The 18,819-nt window shown below is 43.0% G+C and overlaps 1 protein-coding gene across 1 annotated transcript in view; it reads left to right on the forward strand.

Annotated features, from left to right (window-relative positions):
- Positions 1-14,459, forward strand: part of LOC123767845 (procathepsin L-like) — a 65,750-nt gene extending 51,291 nt beyond the window's left edge. Inside the window, exon 8 of the mRNA XM_069310216.1 lies at positions 14,186-14,459. Coding sequence (XP_069166317.1) covers positions 14,186-14,394 — 209 coding nt within the window. The 3' untranslated portion in view covers positions 14,395-14,459. The remainder of the gene's footprint in view (positions 1-14,185) is intronic.
- Positions 14,460-18,819: the final 4,360 nt, after the last annotated feature.

The following is an 18,819-nucleotide window of genomic DNA, read 5'->3' on the forward strand; positions in this document are numbered from 1 at the left end:
CCTAATAAGCCAAGTTTTCCTGAATTAATATATTTTCTCTAATTTTTTTCTTATGAAATGATAAAGCTACCCATTTCATTATGTATGAGGTCAATTTTTTTTTATTGGAGTTAAAATTAACGTAGATATATGACCGAACCTAACCTACCCTACCTAACCTAACCTAATCTATCTTTATAGGTTAGGTTAGGTTAGGTAGCCGAAAAAGTTAGGTTAGGTTAGGTAGGTTAGGTAGTCGAAAAACAATTAATTCATGAAAACTTGGCTTATTAGGCAAATCGGGCCTTGCATAGTAGGCTGAGAAGTGCGTTCTGGCTACTAGGTACGACATATATATATATATATATATATATATATATATATATATATATATATATATATATATATATAGAGAGAGAGAGAGAGAGAGAGAGAGAGAGAGAGAGAGAGAGAGAGAGAGAGAGAGAGAGAGAGAGAGAGAGAGATGCTCTTATTGGTCGCCCGGATGGTATCACAGTGAACCCCTGGAAGAATGGCAAGCAGTTGGTATGGGACTACACGTGCGTATCAACCCTGGCTAACACCTACATTAACCTCAGTGTTGCACAACCAGGTGGCGCTGCCACCCACAGGGGAGCAGCCAAATCCCGTAAGTATAGAGAACTGGATCACCACTACAATTTTGGCCCCATTGCTTCTGAGACACTCGGCGCCTGGGGTAAAAGTGCTACCAGTTTCTTGAAGGAACTGGGTTCTAGGCTCATTGAAACAACAAGGGACCCGAGAGCTGCAAGCTTTCTTTTCCAGCGCCTCAGTGTGGCGATACAGAGGGGAAATGCGCACTGCATCCAGGGTTCTTGCCCGCCATCTGAGGAGCTGGAGGAACTCGACAACCTATGATAACCATCTTTGTAACCCATATGTAACTCTAAATTTTTATTTTCTTCTCCGAGGCTATGGGTCCCCACATTGGCACCAGAGGTGGTACCCTCACCAACTTATATATAAAAAAAAAAAAAAAAAAAAAAAAAAAAAAAAAAATATATATATATATATATATATATATATATATATATATATATATATATGTGTGTGTGTGTGTGTGTGTGTGTGTGTGTGTGTGTGTGTGTGTGTGTGTGTGTGTGTGTGTGTGTGTGTGTGTATATCACTAAGAACTGACCCGACCAGAACTCAAATTCATCTACGATGAATTTGATTCGAATCGAATTCGAATCTATGTTATCTATGGCTTGCGCATATATGTAATCTTCTTCACATATGTAGACTCAGTGCAGCCTGCGCATGTGCCAGAATTTGATGAAAATCTGTACCCAAATGGAACCCATGAGTGTCGTCGTGGGTTGGTCAGTCGTGGAGCATAGTTAATATGCTCCAGGACTGACTAATCCTTATAGACTATCAATGGTGCGGTAGTCACAGTACTGTGTATGTATCCTAGATCCTAGACGGGATGGATTCGAATCCTGGTCGGGTCATTTAGAGTTTTTAGTGATCTATGGCTTGCACATTAATTTAGCCTCTCACATATGTATGTATTCACATAGTTGTGCTTGCGGGGCTTGACCTCTGCTCTTTGGGCCCGCCTCTAAACTGTCAATCAACTGTTTCTAACTACTACTACTACTTTTTTTCACATCACACACACACACCCCAGGAAGCAGCCTGTGACAGCTGACTAACTCCCAGGTACCTATTTACTGCTAGGTAACAGGGGCATAGGGTGAAAGAAACTGCCCAATGTTTCTCTCCGGCGCCCGGGATCGAACTCGAGACCACAGGATCACATGTCCAGCGTGCTGTCCGCTCGGCCGGCTGGCCCCGTGTATGTATGTATGTATGTATGTATGTATGTATGTATGTATGTATGTATGTATGTATGTATGTATGTATGTATGTATGTGGGAATGTATGTATGTATGTATGTATGTATGTATGTATGTATGTATGTATGTATGTATGTATGTATGTATGTATGTATGTATGTATGTATGAGTATTTTTATAGCAGTCTTTCTTGTAGACATATATTATTGAATGCGACAGAATGGGTGAGTTCAATGATTCTAGCCCGAATCTTCTCTGCTTTTTTTAATTATTTTTTTTTTTACACTTGAGAGGGAAATTTACAATTTAACTCTAAAGTTCTTTATTCAATTTGTTTTCGCCTAACGCTAAAACATGTTTCGTTAACCCTTGTTAACATTATCAGATGTTCGGATGGTAACAAGTTGATTGAATGTTTGATGGAGATTAAGCCACCCAAAAGGTGGCTCGGGCATGAATAGCCCATAAGTGGTAACATTTTTGTTCAGTAAATGTATACAGTGTGCTGAGGTCGCATTTATTCGTCAGGCTGCTATCGCGGGGGAGGGGCTGCTATCGAGGGGGAGGGGCTGCTATCGAGGGGGAGGATACTGCTTGATAGTATTTATGAGGGTGCCCAGCTGCTGGATACCTTTTTTGACCAGAAGACTGTCAGTGTTGATGGCTTCAAGGTAGTTACTGCAAGATTCGGGGACTCTTAAAACTTCGAAGTCCGTTGGTTGCTTCACATTCCAAAAGAGAGTGAAGTTGTGGTTTTTCTGTGATTTGTTTGGCAGACGATGCATTCTCACTGTCGGGGTTCACCAATTTCCCAGTTGCATCTGTAACCTGGACTTACCCTACATAACCTATCTGCTATTTTCCTGTGGATCCCTTTTGGGATATTTAATCTTTCTAACTTGGTGGCCTGAAGATACCATATTGCAGCGTGCGAACCTTCTGCTATTCTCTGGTGTAGATAGGCTTTGTTGAGGTGTGAGTGTTTTTTAGTGATGCTTTTTAATGTTCTCTAGGCTGGGTTTGATTGATTTATGTATCGATTTACGGTTGGATTGATTTATCACTGGATGACGAGTTGCCAATTTAGCAATTTCATCGGCTTTCTCATTTAATGGGATTCCAACATGGGATGAGATCCAGTTTAGGGTGATGTTGAGTCTTCTGCTCTAAGATACAAAACGGTGGTAATTATTTCCACGTTGTTTTTCCACTGCTTTTTTCCTAATACTTGAAGTGCAGCTTTTGAGTCTGTGTGTATGGTTTCATTTTGGGTGTTTTATGCAATCACATGCGAATGCCTGTTGTATGGCAAGCAGCTCAGTTTAGGTTGATGATATTGGTTCTCCCAGTCTCCAATATGCCTGTTCGCTGGTCGTGCAAAGAGCAGTCCCAGCACTCTCATATTCTGTGTTAACCGATCCGTATGTGAAGATGTGGGTGGCTCCTACTACTGAAATGCTGCATATTTGCTTTTCTATGATGCGCCTTAGGATTGTTGGATCATAGGCAGTCTTTTTTCATTGGAAGACTTTCTATTACTATTTTGAAGGTTAGCTTCTCCCACGGTAGGGAAGAAGTGTAGTTTGGTTATGGCGGATCACCTCCTCTATCAAGAATCCAGATTTTAAATTGAAGTATGTTAAGGACATTTCCCGCTTTGGCAGCCCAAGAGTTTCCGTTGTTTTGGCCAAGTCCAACACCAAGGCCTGCCATACTGGGACTGGATCAGGGAAAATAATTGGTCTTACTGATAATCGTGGCTGTTCTTTTCGATAATTTTTCTTGTACAGAGGGCAAACCCGTTTCCAATCTCAGCGTTTCAAGTCTGGTCCACATCGGGGTTCCCAGGACAGCTCTCATAGCATTGTTTTGGGCAACATCAAACATTTTCCACTGTTGGTGTGACATAGTCGATCATTGATCTGACTGCCTGTACATAGTATGTGCGAAGGACTTGCAGATTGGCTCCTCCAGAGAGGGAGGTTAGCAACATGAGGATTGCCGTCCGGGCCGCAGTTCTCTCTCTTAAGTAACTTACCCCAGCATTAAAATTAATGAGTATGTCCAGGATTATTCCTTGATACTGATAAGTGTCCACCCATTCAATTGGTTGACCCTGTACTGTGAGCTGGATATTGGGCTTCGTAATTTTTATGGGCATGGCTTTCCTCTATGTGGGTTTGAGGTTGATACCAACCTGCTTTGCCTCTTCACTGATGCAGTCTAAGCATTTGGGTACAAGGCTCGCCGCATGCATCCCTTCCTTTTATCATGATGACAAAGTCGTCCGCGTAGTTTAGCAGCCTGCAGTGATGATGGAGTGTCAACCTCATTATTCTACCCATTAAATAGCTGAAGAGAAGGAGGCTGAGAATGCCTCCTTGTAGTGTACCATTTTCATGTCTTTTGTATTCAGAAACTGTGCCATGAAGTTTTACTCTTGCTTCTCTGTTTATGAGACAGTTTTTGCTCCAGGAGAGCACGTTGCCTTTGATCTCTTTGTCGATGAGGCAGCAGAGAATAGCTAGGGCGCTAGCCAGTTCAAAGGCTTTCTCGAGGTCCAGGAATATCAGCATTTTTGGTCTGTCATTCAAGTGGGCTAACAGAGTTGTAATGCATTCCACTGTGCCAACCCCTTTTCTATAGGCATACATAGCATGGTGCAGTTTAGGGATTTTTCATTCAAGCCTGTTGAGTGCCATTCTGTCAGTCGTCTTGGCTGCACAGTTTTGGAGAAAGATGGGTCTAGGATTGGCTGGATCTTTGTGTTTTGGGATCTGCACTATGTCTGCTCTATTCCAAGCTGTAGGTCTAATTTGAGAAGTCCAGGCTAAATTAATTAACCTAAAGTATGCAGGGGTTCCCTCTGGGCCGAGGTTTCTAATCATTTTTTAGGTTATTTTGTCGTCTCCAGGGGATGTATCCTTGGAGTTTTTCTTAGCCCGATTGATTTCTCATCCAGTGTGAAAGGGGTCAGAGATTTCTGCACATGCTGTAAAGATTCTGTGCCACATTTCTTCCTCTAATCATGTCTGCACTGCTAATACAGCTGGTGGAAGCTGATTGCTGGCTGCTAGTTTTGCAAACCTAGTTACCAATACTTCGGCTTCCTGATGCGGGTCCTTAGGGTGTGGGGCTTTAGGTGTTTTATTTCCTTTAGCCTGGTGGATTTGCTGCTATATCTCTCCATGAGAGGTGTGTTCAGTCATATGTGAACACCATTCCAGTCACTTTTATTTTTTTATTAGCTCTTTTATTGTTTTATTATTCTCTTGATGCACGTGTTCCTTGACCTCACAAAGTAAGGTCCTATTGCGGTCACTTGGCTGCTTTTTGTATAGCTTCCTTGTGCTGTTGAGTCTTTGACTGAGTTCTTTGACACGTTCCCAATAGTACCAGTGATCTTTGTGGTGTCTGGTGAACTGATTTTCAGGGATTGAGTGAATGACAACACTCTAAACCGCTTCGACAAAATCTAGTTCTGCCTGATTAATATCTTCGGGAACATCATAGTTTCTATGCCACTCTGAAATGAGGTTTTGAAATTAGTCTCATTTTGCTAAAGCAAAGTTCCAGGCTTCTGATGGAGGTGGAGGTAGGGTAGGTAGATCTAACCTAAGATCAACTTGGACCCCATAGTGGTCGCTTGTGAGTGTGGGCTCAACTGACCATGTTGCTGCATCTCTTAGGTAGGTTACAAGTTCTTGTGCAGTACGATATATAGCCGGAAATGAGGTGAAGTTGAAAATGAAGTGCCTCACTTATGGGCTAATAGGCCAATTGTAACTTACCAATTTCCTATGTTTCCATGATGGCTGGGGAATTATATAGCATGTTTCGTCGTGTTCTAGAGGATGTCAGAGAATAATTTGGTGTCAATTAGTTAGTTTCCTCCTGTGTTTCCTTCTGTTATTTTTTCCTCTTTCTCTTGTTTCATCTGTTGACAATTGGGGTCGTTTGAAGTTGTCATTAGAGTGTCCTGGGTCCACTAAAGGTACATAATGCTGGTGGAACAGACAGAGGTCGTCGTTCATTGTCCTCATTCAATGGGGTTATTCATTAGGATGACCTGGGGTTACTGGGGTCTACTACAGGTAGACAATATTGGTGTAATAGAATAGAGTCGTCGTTCCTCTTCTTTCTCCAATAAGGTTGTCTGGAGTCGTTAAAGGGACAACCTGGGGGTCCACTACAAGTAGACCAAAAAGAGTCTACCTACAGTGGTGGTAGGTAGAATGGGTTCATTTTGGGTTCAGTAGGGTCAAAGGAGGACCACTGAAAGTAGGCCAAAAAAGTCCACTAGGGTCTATTACGTACACCATGATACTCAGATACTGAGCCTCACACTCAACGAAGATCATGTTGCCATGATTGCTTAATGAGTCTGCTTTTCCCAACAAGGCCAGAGACAATGTGTGTGTGGCTGCCTCGAAGCATCCATGAATGATGCTGCTTCTGTCCGTCCTGGATCCTAACGTGAATGCAAGTCGGCGTTCAATCCCCGACCGTCCAAATGGTTGGGCACCGTTCCATCCCCCCGTCCTATCCCAAATCCTTATCCTGACCCCTTCCAAGTGCCACATAGTCGTAATGACTTGGCGCTTTCCCCCTGATAGTTCCCTTCCCTTCCCTTCCCTTCCCTTCTCTCTCTCTCTCTCTCTCTCTCTCTCTCTCTCTCTCTCTCTCTCTCTCTCTCTCTCTCTCTCTCAAGTGACTCAGTAATTATCCAAAATCAGAGGCCTAAGGTTCTCACATTTTATCCCTTCCCCTTTGGTGTGTGGAAGCAAATAATACCTACGTGTGTGGAGACTAATTAAGCCAGTCATACCCTGTCTATTTCCAAGGACGGTGCCTATACAAGAGGTGTCACTTCACGGGTGATCTCACCACAGCTTATCAGGATAACAGGTCACCGAGTTATCTGACCTTGGTCGTTTACCAATTACCCGACATAATGAACTGCCAATGTGAAAACTGCCCCAAGCTCACCATTACGACTAATGCCCTCTCTCACACAAGACCCAGCTCTGTAAATAATTTATATGTGTATTTTATTTACAATACAATTTATATGTATTGTCAAGCCATCGAAGGCTTTACACATGAATATATTAATGACACTGTTAATGAATTAGATACTTTGTGCGACTTTTGCTGTTAAAATGCTGATAATATTCGCACAGTCTCCGTGGTGTAGTGGTAAGACACTCGCCTGGCGTTCTGCGAGCGCTTTGTCATGGGTTCGTATCCCGGCCGGGGAGGATTTACTGGGCTCAAATCCTTAACTGTAGCCTCTGTTTAACTCAACAGTAAAATGGGTACTTGGTTGTAAAAACGATTCTTCGCGGCGGGGATCGTATTCCAGGGACCTGCCCGAAACGTTACGCGTACTAGTGGCTGTATAAGAATGTAACAACTCCTGTATATATCTCAAAAAAAAAAATCTCAAAATAAAGTGAATTAGAGCTGGCTATTACTTCAAGAGGCTCCAGGAAGACTAAGTTGCAGGTAAAGTCAGACAAAACTGTTAGATGTCTTCAGTCTAAATACGCACAATGTCATGAGGATGGGGGACATTTTTAAGAAGGACATAGGAACATAAACATGGCCGGCAAACATAAATATATAATCGCATCAGAAACATATGATAAACTGGTAAACATTAGGACAGCCTTCAGGAACCTCGACAATGTTGTTTTCAAAAGACTATATACAACATATATCTGACGAACGCTAGAGCACACAGTGCTACAGTGAAGCTTTCACATAAAAATCCGAAAAGAGTGAAAACGTACTAAAGTTTTCTTTAAGACTGCCTAAGATTTTAAGAGACTCGACTTTAGCTACAGACTCAGGGAATTAAACCAGTTACAATGAAAGAAAGAACAATTATCTAAGAACTATTATTAGAAAGTGGTATCAAAATCGAGACATACAAAATATTCAGGCACGTCGACGAAACCGAAAGAGACAAAGTTTAGATATTGCCGGACTATTGTCAGGCTTGACTTGTGAAAAATTGGTTTAACAGGCTGTTACTTTGAGCGGCCTGCATGCCCACATATCCGCGACAACATGGTTTGTTTGGTAACTCTTGCTGGAAAGTGTCTAATTTGTATTTGAACACTTGTACATTTGTATCGACAAACACACACACACACGCGTGCGCGTTCCTCTCAATGCTCGAAAATTATGAGAAGGATTAAGACCGAGGTAGATAGCAAGAGGCAATTAGATGTCCTAGACAAACTGAAGGAATGGACCAACAAATGGCTACTAAAGTTCAACTCAGGTAAAAACTAAGAGGTATGTATTATGAGGAAAGGCTGCGTGAACTGCAGCTCACGTTGCTAGAAGATAGAAGAGCTAGGGGGAGACATGATTACCACATACAAAATTCTCATGGGAACTGACAGGGTGGATAAAGATATTATTTAAGATAGGCATTATTCGCACAAGGGGCCACAAGTAGAAACTGAACAGCCAAATAAGCCACAGAGACATTAGAACGAACTTTTTAAGTGTCATAGTAGTTAATAAGTGAAAGACATTAGGAAGTTATGTGGTTGACGCAGACGCCATACTAAGTTTCAAATGTAGATATGATGGAGCCCAACTGGCTCAAGAATCTGTACACCAGTTCATTTACAGTGAGAGTCCGGCCCTGGCAGCCATGGAGTGAGGACGTCTTGCCGACCCTCCCTGGCTGTTGGGGTTGTTTGCCATTTTGGTCGCCAGGTGGTGTGGGCGTCTCTGCCCTCCCAGTTTTGTTGCTGACTGGCTGCGTTTTGACGTGGCAGTTCTGACATGGGAGGCCATCTTACCCCAGGTGTGCGTGTGAACTCCGTGGGCCTGGAGTTAACTTGTAAGGCTGGAAATACGGACATTGCGAGATAGTTATGTGTGACATGCTTCGTATCCATGTGGAGGCTATCTACGGTGTTGAGCTTGTTACAGTCCACCGGGTTGTTCTCAACTTCGTGAGGAAGGAGGAGTACTGGGACTTCCTCCGTCAGTACGAGGGACGTACGTTGCCGTTGCCGGGTGATCCCGGCTCTGTGACGATTTCGGATCGTAATGGTGCCCTGACTTATGTCAGTGTCCATGGGGCGCCCCTGGAGTTCCCTGAAGACCTCCTCTGGCGTTACATCGGGAGGTATGGTGCTGTTGTCAGCGTGCGGGTGAACACTCTCTCCTCGGGGAGATATGCTGGAAGGCGGACAAACATTCGTACCTTGGGAATGCGCCTGCAGTCGGATATACCGTCTTCTGTCCGGCTGATGGGTTACTACGTGTGTAATATGCCCGGCAGCCCTGTACCTGTTTCCAGTGTGACCTGTTTGGGCATCAGGCTGCAGGGTGCTCTGAGGCCCCAGCTGCTCCTGTCAACTTGTTCCGGGAAGAGGATTTCCCGCCGCTCCCTCTGGGCGAGGATTCCGGGGATGAGAAGGTTCGCGTCCCGTTAGCTGCTGAGCCCCCCCCCCCCCCCCTGCGTCGCCCGATGTGCCTCCGGTTGTTGCTGTCCCTCCTCCGGGTATTGCGGTGCCGTCGGATGGTCTACCTGCTCCTGTCACTGTCCTCGCTGCTCCCGAGGGCCTTCCTGGTGCTCCCTGTGAGGCGGCACCATGTTCTCCCACGTCTTCGGCTGCTACGCCTGGCCCTGTGTCCGTGCCTCGGGTCCCGGATGTGCTGAGTGTTGGGGTAGACCCGGCGCTTCCTTCTGTCCCTGGCCTGGTGCCCCATGTGGTTGAGGATGCTGCCGTTCTGCGACGTGCATCAGTTCGGCCGGCTTGTGTTGCGTGTGTCTCTGAGTCAGCCTCCGGGTCTGATGATGTGCGGCCAGAGCCTATGCATTCCCGGCGTTCTTCTCAAGCGTGGGCCGACGTTGGCGAATTCGCCGATTGTGGATCTTCCGGCGACGGAGGGGTTTCGGCCTCCACTGATATGGTGTCTGCGGGTCCTGCTTTGGGTGCGTCGCCTGCGTCGGATGGCTCCAGTTCTTCGTGGAGGGGGGGGGGTGGTGGTTCCCCCTGCTGAGGTTGGTGGTGAGTGGGGTGGCCTGGTGGTGGTGTTGAAGAAGGCTGCTCGCTCTGGGGGTTCTGTTGCCCCCTCCTCGTTCCCCGTTTACTCGGCGGCGGTCTCGACGCCTCTTCCGTCTTCGGCCGTCTCTTCAGTTTCTCCTGCGTCCCCTGCTCCTGTGCGTACGGTGGCGCGGCCGTCTCGGCAGCCCTCGTACGCTTCTTTGGTGTCGTCTGCTGCCTCGAAGGGCGTGGTTTGCGCTTCCCGGCCTCGTTATGCAACTTGCGTCAGTGAGCTTCAGGTTTGGCCGATGCCGCCTGATCTGGAGATTCCTGAGTTTATGCAGGCCCCACAGCGGCAGTGGAGTCGTGCCCCTACCGATTTGGAAAATTTGATTTGGGAGGCCTATAAGAGGAATTATCCTTGGGATTATTCCCTGAGAAACATGCTCCTGATTCTGAGTCCTGTGCTCCACGCCTATGATTTTTTTTTTTAAATATTGTGTGTTGTGGGTTGTTTCCATTTGTGTGCATGGTTGTGGGGTGTAGGTGGAGTGTGCATGTGTGGGTGGATGGGGCGGGTTATGTTTCCCGGTTCCTGCGTGCTCCGGTTTGGTTTTGTAGGTTTTCTTTGTATGGCTTGAGTGTGTGTGTGTACGGTTCCTGTGCGGTCCAGGGTTTGGTTCTGTGTGTGTGTCTGGTTGTGGATGTCATGCTTTTATTGTTCTATTTTTTGTGGTTGTATGTTCGTATGATGCTGTTTGTGCGCTTCGTTGTGTCGTGTTGAGTGCCCTTCAGGCTGTTGGTGTGACCTGGTCTGGGTTTATGCTCTTTGTTGTGTTTTGCCTTTAGTTTGTTATGCATTTTATGTTTCCTTTCTTGTTATTTTTATTATTGCTATTATTATTATTGTTATCATTTTGTAGTATGTTCCCTGATTATCTGGTCCTATGATTACGTTGTACTGTGTACCCCTCTGGCTATATTGTTTGTCCTATTGTGTTCTGTGCTTGTGCCTTTTGTTTATTGCGAGGCTGGTAGTTAGTTGTGTGTGTTCTTGTTTACTGTATGTGTTGTTATCGTGCCCTGTGCAGCTTGTGTTTCTTTTTCTTGGCTTGTTATAGTGATTTTGTATCTATTTCTGAATTTCTTTCCGTTTTCTTGATCGTCTGAAAATGTACACATATTCCAGTTCAAGCATGTTTTCAAGCAAAGCTTTTGATAAATGTGACCATGGTGTTATTGCACATAAAATGCGTTCAAAAGGAATTACCAGAAAAATAGGCAGATGGATCTAAAATTTCCTGACCAACAGAACCCAATGTGTAATAGTCAACAAAATAAAATCCAGCCCATCAACCGTGAAGAGCTCAGTCCCCTAGGGTACTGTGCTTGCTCCAGTACTTTTTCTCATCCTCATATCGGACATAGACAAGAACACAACCTATAGCACTGTATCATCCTTTGCAGATGGCACTAGGATCTTCATGAGAGTAGGCAACATAGAGGACACGACAAACCTCCAGTCAGATGTAAATCAGGTCTTTCTATGGGCTACAGAAAATAATATGGTGTTTAACGAAGATAAGTTCCTGCTCATGCGCTATGGAAAAAAATGAAAATATAAAAACGGAAACCACATACAAAACTCAGGCAAATCATAACATAGAACGAAAAGGCAATGTAAAGGATCTGGGTGTACTCATGTCGGAAGACCTTACCTTTAAAGAACACAATAAAGTAGCCGTCACAACTGCAAGAAAAATGACAGGTTGGATAACAAGAACTTTTCACACTAGAGATGCTGTACCAATGATGATACTTTTCAAAACGCTTGTGCTCTCTAGAGTGGAGTACTGCTGCACAATGACAGCCCCTTTCAAAGCTGGAGAAATTACTGATCTGGAGAGCGTGCAGAGATCCTTTACTGCTAGAAACCACTCAGTAAAACATCGAAACTACTGGGACTGACTAAAGAGCCTAAATCTGTACTCCCTTGAGCACCAGGCGGGAGAGGTACATAATAATTTACACGTGGAAAATATTGGAGGGGCTGGTCCCAAACTTGCACACAGAAATCACATCACATGAGACCAGAAGACATGGCAGGAAGTGCAGAATACCCCCGTTGAAAAGCAGAGGTGCAACAGGTACTCTGAGAGAGAACTCTATCAACATCAGAGGCCCGAGGCTGTTCAACACGCTTCCACTACACATAAGGGGCATAACTGGCAATCCCCTCACAGTGTTCAAGAGAGAACTGGATAAGCACCTCCAAAGGATACCTGATCAACCAGGCTCTGAATCATACGTCAGGCTGCGAGCAGCCGCGTCCAACAGCCTGGTTGATCAATCCAGCAACCAGGAGGCCTGGTCGACGACCGGGCCGCGGGGACGCTAAGCCCCGGAAGCACCTCAAGGTAACCTCAAGGTAACCTGGTGTATATTTAATTTTCTTGTTATATTTTATTTTGTTATCTTTATGCCTTTCCTGTATGTTGTGATGGTAATGTTTGTTTTGTTTCATGTGTTATTATGTTCTGTGTATTGCTAGCCTGTTTATATTGCTTTCTCTTGTATTCTGTTTTGTCTTGATGATTGCTGTTTTTTCTTGTTGTTTGTACAGTGGTGTCGGTCCTTCTGGCCGGTAGCTTTTTGTTTTTGCTTGATACCATGTTTCTTTTGTTATTTTTATTGTATTTATTGTATTTACATTGCATGCTTGCATGTAAAAAAAAAAAAGTTAATTTACAGTTGAGAGGCGGGACAAAAGAGTCGAAGCTAAACTCTCGCATGCACAATTAAGTGTGCTTAAATAATTACACACAATTATTAAATTAATTAATTAATTACAATTAATCACAAATAATTACACACACACACACAGACGAGTCCCTTAACTACAGACTCGTATCTCTGACAAGCAGACCTGTACTGTATGCGTTCAATTTAATTTATGTCCATTATATAGTAAACACGCCAGAAAGGAGCTGAATTATTTAAATAGGGCCTAATAAGGGCAAGTAATACTAAGTAATAATATTAGATTTATTGTTGCTAACGATTCTACTAGTGAATCGCAATATTATTGGCTTAATTTATTACTTTTTTGCATTGATTTTTTGGGCAAAAATAAACAGCTAATCATAACTCCCAGATCTGTTTGATATTAAGAATTCGCAACTTCATTATGAAGCTATCTGGTAACTGGTATTACCTTAACTCTAAACCTTACATTTCTCAACATTAAATTTCATCTGTGAATCTCTCGTCCATTTGAAAGCCTATATAGTGCGTCATGTAGTGATTTTGTATCTATTTCTGATTTTATTTCTGTTTTCTTGATCGTCTGAAAATGTACACATATTCCAGTTCAAGCATGTTTTTAAATAGCTTATATATGTGCAATATAATACTCAGATCCGATTATTGATCCGTACAACACTTCACGGAAAAAGATCTTCCAAAAGGACGTAGCTCCCTTTATGCTAGCTCTCTCCTATCTTTTAGATAGCCAAGCCTAGCGAAAAGTTGGATAATCCCCCTCCTTCATTACCTTTTGCTAGTTGCATTTTATTGTCTAGATATAGAGTGATACAATCCTCCCCGCTATAAACAGTTTAAATATACTAAAAATACTTGGAGAAAACTTTATAAACCTAAGCCGTCCTTAGTTAAATGATAATGGTAATGGTTTAACATTTGTTTTTCAAAATGTAAACGAAGGGCTTCTGCAATTAGCAATTTAATAAATTTTTCTTCAATAAATGTTCAGCAAATTAGATGATAGTTCAATGCAAGGGATCTGCCTCTCTTCTTAAAAATCTGAACCACATTTGCAAATGTACTTTGCTCGACTCCCATGATTTATTAAATATGCTGGACAAGGTCTCATTAAGCTCATCTATATCAGTCTTTAATCACCCTTCATATATTTGTTTTGCACTTGTACATGTTGGGCTTTAATTGTTCTGTTCATATAATGACATCCTCTCCAGTAAACAGTAAAATAGTTAAACATGTTCTTTTCACCATCTACATATATATCCATCTCAGCTGCAGATATATTATCAAGATCTTTAGTAAATACAGTCAAATAATAATATATTTAAAATATCACCCATTTCTTTCTAATTATATAATTATCTTATCTGTCTCACTTTTCAATAGCTGAGTCTTCTTCCTATTCTTTGTTTGTTATATCTACAAAATAACTTTATTGGATTTCTAATGTTTATGTTATATTTTAAAACCAATATTCGAGAATTTGCGTAAAAAAGGCAATTTTTTAGTGCAAATCTGGGTAAATGTGGATACATATATTAATGTGTGATTGTGTTGCAGGTGTGTACTATGAGCCGACGTGCTCGTCAACCACCCTTAACCACGGTGTACTAGTAGTGGGTTATGGCACTGACACCTCAGGAAAAGCCTACTATATCGTCAAGAACTCTTGGGGCCCCACCTGGGGCTCGGCTGGATACATTTTGATGGCTCGTAACAGGAATAACAATTGTGGTATTGCCACTGCTGCTTCCTACCCGACGGTGTAGTTAATGTAGAACTACCAGTTCAGAGAGAATAGGGAAAGCTGAATATTGAATATTTCTATGGCAGGAGGGACACAAATTTAAAATGAACCTGTTTCTGCACATTGATTCTGTCATGAAATAAAGTGTTTGCATTTTTTTTTCATTTATTTACCTTAAAACGTTTTAACAATATAAGCTTAAAAGTTTTCAGTTCAAGATGTAATGCATTAGCCAAAAGGTAAACGCCCTACTGGCATCATGATGCCTTTCCATTAACCATGCAAGCTGTCCACAATATATACAACTATGGACATGTGCAGTCACCTGACTATTTGAACCATTATATATATATATATATATATATATATATATATATATATATATATATATATATATATATATATATATATATATATATATATATATATATGTAATAATAATAATAATAATAATATATACCTACCACCTCTATTCATTACACATTAAGGGTTACAACATTGGTTACATGCAGAGTACAAGGCTATTTGTCACAAGTTGTATAGCACCTTCAGCTCCTCAGATAGTGGGGCAGGAATCATGGATGCAGTGAGCATTTCCTCTCTGGATCGGAACATCAAGGTGCTGAAATAGAAAACTGGCGGATCTAGGGTCTCTAGTTGTTTCATTTAGCTTGGAACCCAACTCCTTCAAAAAACTAGCAGCACTTTTATTCGAGGCACCAAGTGTCTCTGAGGCAATGGGGACAAAATTGTACTGGTGATCAAGGTCTATGTATTTACGTTACTTGGCTGCTTCCCGGTGATTGGCAGCACCTCCTGCCTGTGCAGCACTGAAGTCAAAGTAGGTGTTTGCTAAAGTTGAAACGCAAGTGTAGTCCCACACCAAGTGTCTGCCATTCTTCCAGGGGTTCACCATGATCGCGTCTGGGCGACCGACAGGCTCATCAGAGTTGCGGGGCATTAGGTCATGGGGCTCTCTGCTGGACAACCGACTTCTCTTAATAATGTCGTTAACCTTCCCGTGTCTTGCATGTCATCCTCCTGTTCTGTGGCAGAGAAGGCCATGCCATCCGTATCTGCCGGCCACTGCCTCGCCGCACATACACCTTATTCGGTGTGGATTAGGGCAGCGAGGCGGAGAGTCACAGCAACCGGCACTCGTCTCACACGGGCCTACCGTGTGAGACGAGTGCCGGTTGTTGACATTGGGGTGGCTAATATGAAGTACCTGCATGGGGGAAACTGCTACAGCTCTAAGTCGGGTAGTGTACTCACCTAATTGTGCTTGCGGGGGTTGAGCTTTGGCTCTTTGGTCCGCCCTCTCAACTGTCAATCAACTGGTGTACAGACTCCTGAGCCTACTGGGCTCTATCATATCTACATTTGAAACTGTGTATGGAATCAGCCTCCACCACATCACTTCCTAGTACATTCCATTTATTAACTACTCTGACACTGAAACAATTCTTTCTAACGTCTCTGTGGCTCATCTGGGTACTAAGTTTCCACCTGTGTCCCCTTGTTCGTGTCCCACCCGTGCTGAAAAGTTTGTCTTTGTCCACCCTGTCAATTCCCCTGAGAATTTTATAGGTGGTTATCATGTCTCCCCTTACTCCTCTGTTTTCCAGGGATGTGAGGTTCAGCTCCTTTAGCCTTTCCTCGTAGCTCAATCCTCTCAGTTCCGGGACGAGCCTGGTGGCATACCGCTGAATCTTCTCTAACTTTGTCTTGTGTTTAACTAGGTATGGCCTGCAGGCTGGAGCTGCATACTCCAGGATTGGTCTTACATAAGTGGTATACAGGGTTCTGAAAGATTCCTTACACAAGTTTCTAAAGGCAGTTCTTATGTTGGCCAGTCTAGCATATGCCGCTGATGATATTCTTTTGATGTGGCCCTCTGGGGACAGTTTCGGTGTGATGTTGTTCCGAACCATAATGGAAACTGACCCAAGTATAGTATGGGTTGAAATTGAAATTGTAGCCCAAGTATCGCGCTTCCAAAAGGGTCGCCCAAGTTGGAAAAGAAGAACGCTGAAAGAATATTGTTGAAAACATCTTGATAACTGATTAGACCAAAATTATTTATTAGTCAGAAGAAAGACAGAAACGCGATCTATATGTAAAACCTCTACCAGACAAATATTTTAAGTAAAACCGAAGATATTTGTAGTTTTATAAAAGGGGCAGTTTTCAACGCTCGTCGAGCTCGAAAACCACAGCATTCATCTCAGAACCATGCCTATTTCACGCAGATTCCTTAATAAACGTAAGAGTTTTATATGTCACAAGAAAGACAGACATATAAGCTTCGTTCTAAATACCTTACTGTCATGTTCACAGAAAATGGTACCATCCGTTTTCTATGTGCGGCGGCTGGGACGCCAGAGAGAGATTGGAGGTAAACAAGAGAGCGTACAGGACGCCCGCCAAGCTTGGTAGCTACTAGTCATGTAATCATATTAAGTATTAAAGTCAGTAACCAAGTCATGACTTTACATCAACCCTACAACCAAGACTTCCTCAGTAACACACAAACACCACATTGGCGACGACGATGAACTGTGACCGCAGGTATTTGTTCAGTTTCAAACACAAGGGAGAAGCATGCTGCCTGGAGGAGGAAGAGAAGCTGTGAGCGCCATACCCGATGCTGTATGCTAACCGATGCTGTGTGCTAACCAATGCTGTGTGCTAAACGATGCTGTGTGCTAACTAATGCTGTGTGCTACCCAAGCTGTGTGCTACCCAAGCTGTGCTGAAGAAACTGTGTACTGAGGAATCTGCCGACGTTGTGTACAAAACGACGCATTGATGTGTACAAAACCTGATGTTTTGGTTACGAAACGACGCTTCGTTATCTTATCTTGAGATAATCTATCTCTTTATCTATCTTCGTGCTACAAAATTCATCACACTGAATTGACTGCTGTACCAACTGCTGCACCAACTGCTGTACCAACTGCTGTACCAACTGCTGTACCAACTGCTGTACCAACTGCTGTACCAACTGCTGACAACTGCTGTGCTGCTGTGAGTAGGAACAACACATGTACACAAGGGCTAGGTAAGAAGTCAGTTGCTGCTATATTGTGCACTGTTGTGAACTTTTGCATTAAAATGCTTGTGTGCTTTGCAAAATTAAAGTAATTACAGTGAATTCTTGACTAACATATACAGTGCAGTAAGTGTTTAATATTCTGAGGAACATTTAAGTGATAAGTTACATTTATTCAGTAAAAATGGCAAATATACCTCAGTTTCCTGCATTTGATCCTGACTGTGACCCGTCAAACCTGTCACAGAGGTGGGTCAAATGGCTTAAAAAGTTTGAAAATTTGTTGATAGTTTCTGACATCAAAAGTGCTGAAAGAAAGCGTGCCTTTCTACTTCATTATGCAGGTGATAGAGTTTGTGACATCTTTGACACACTGAAAGACACTAGTGGTGCCAAAGATTATGACACTGCCAAAGCCAAACTAACAGAGCATTTCAAACCAAGGCAAAATACTGCAATGGAAATTATGCATTTCAGGAGAGCAAAACAACTCTCTAATGAAACTGTGGATCAATACCACACACGTCTGCAGGGTTTAGCAGCCCATTGTGAGTTTGCTGATGTTGACAAAGAAATCAAACAGCAAATAATTGAAACATGCACATCTACACGTCTCCGTCGAAGAGCTCTAGAACTTGTTGATGATGATAGTTCTCTTACCAAGATACTGGATATGGCTCGTCGAATGGAAGATGCTGCACGTGATGCTCGTGTCATGGAGTGCAGTGCCAATAACGGTTCTGCCACTGTTACTAACAGTGATGAGGTACGTAAGGTTCAGGGAGGACACCGTGATCAAAGAAGATATCATGGCAAACCTAACAGTAAATTTAGCCGAGAACCACGTCACAACTGGGGTCAAGGAACAAGACTCAAACAGTCACGACGACCCACATCAGAGGGTGTCAACAATAAATGTTACAATTGTGGAGGAGACTACCCACACCAAGATAATGTTTGTCCTGCTCAAGGTAAGAAGTGCTATGAGTGTGGAAAACTAGGTCATTTTGGTGCTATGTGTCGTTCAGCACTAAAGAAACCACAGTCAATGAATAAAAGCACTGTACGAGGATCAGGTCATAGGGATCGAGGTGGTAAACACAATATTGCACCTCATATCCAGAATGTTAATAATATACAAGACAACATTTCATTACAACCAGTCTCAGATGACAGTGAATGTGATTATACTTATGGAGTACAAGCAATCACAGAATGGAATGATCTTCCAAACAACCCAGAGACATGTGTATACATTGCTGGTACTTGTCTCAAGGTTCTCATTGACACTGGATCAAACATTGACACCATTGCTGAGTGCCACTATGAAAAATTTAAAAAACAGTTCCCAAAGCTTGAGAACTATAATGGCAAAGCCACTGCCTATGCTTC

The sequence above is a fragment of the Procambarus clarkii genome, chromosome 67 (assembly GCF_040958095.1).
Source record: "Procambarus clarkii isolate CNS0578487 chromosome 67, FALCON_Pclarkii_2.0, whole genome shotgun sequence".
Classification (NCBI taxonomy): domain Eukaryota; kingdom Metazoa; phylum Arthropoda; class Malacostraca; order Decapoda; family Cambaridae; genus Procambarus; species Procambarus clarkii.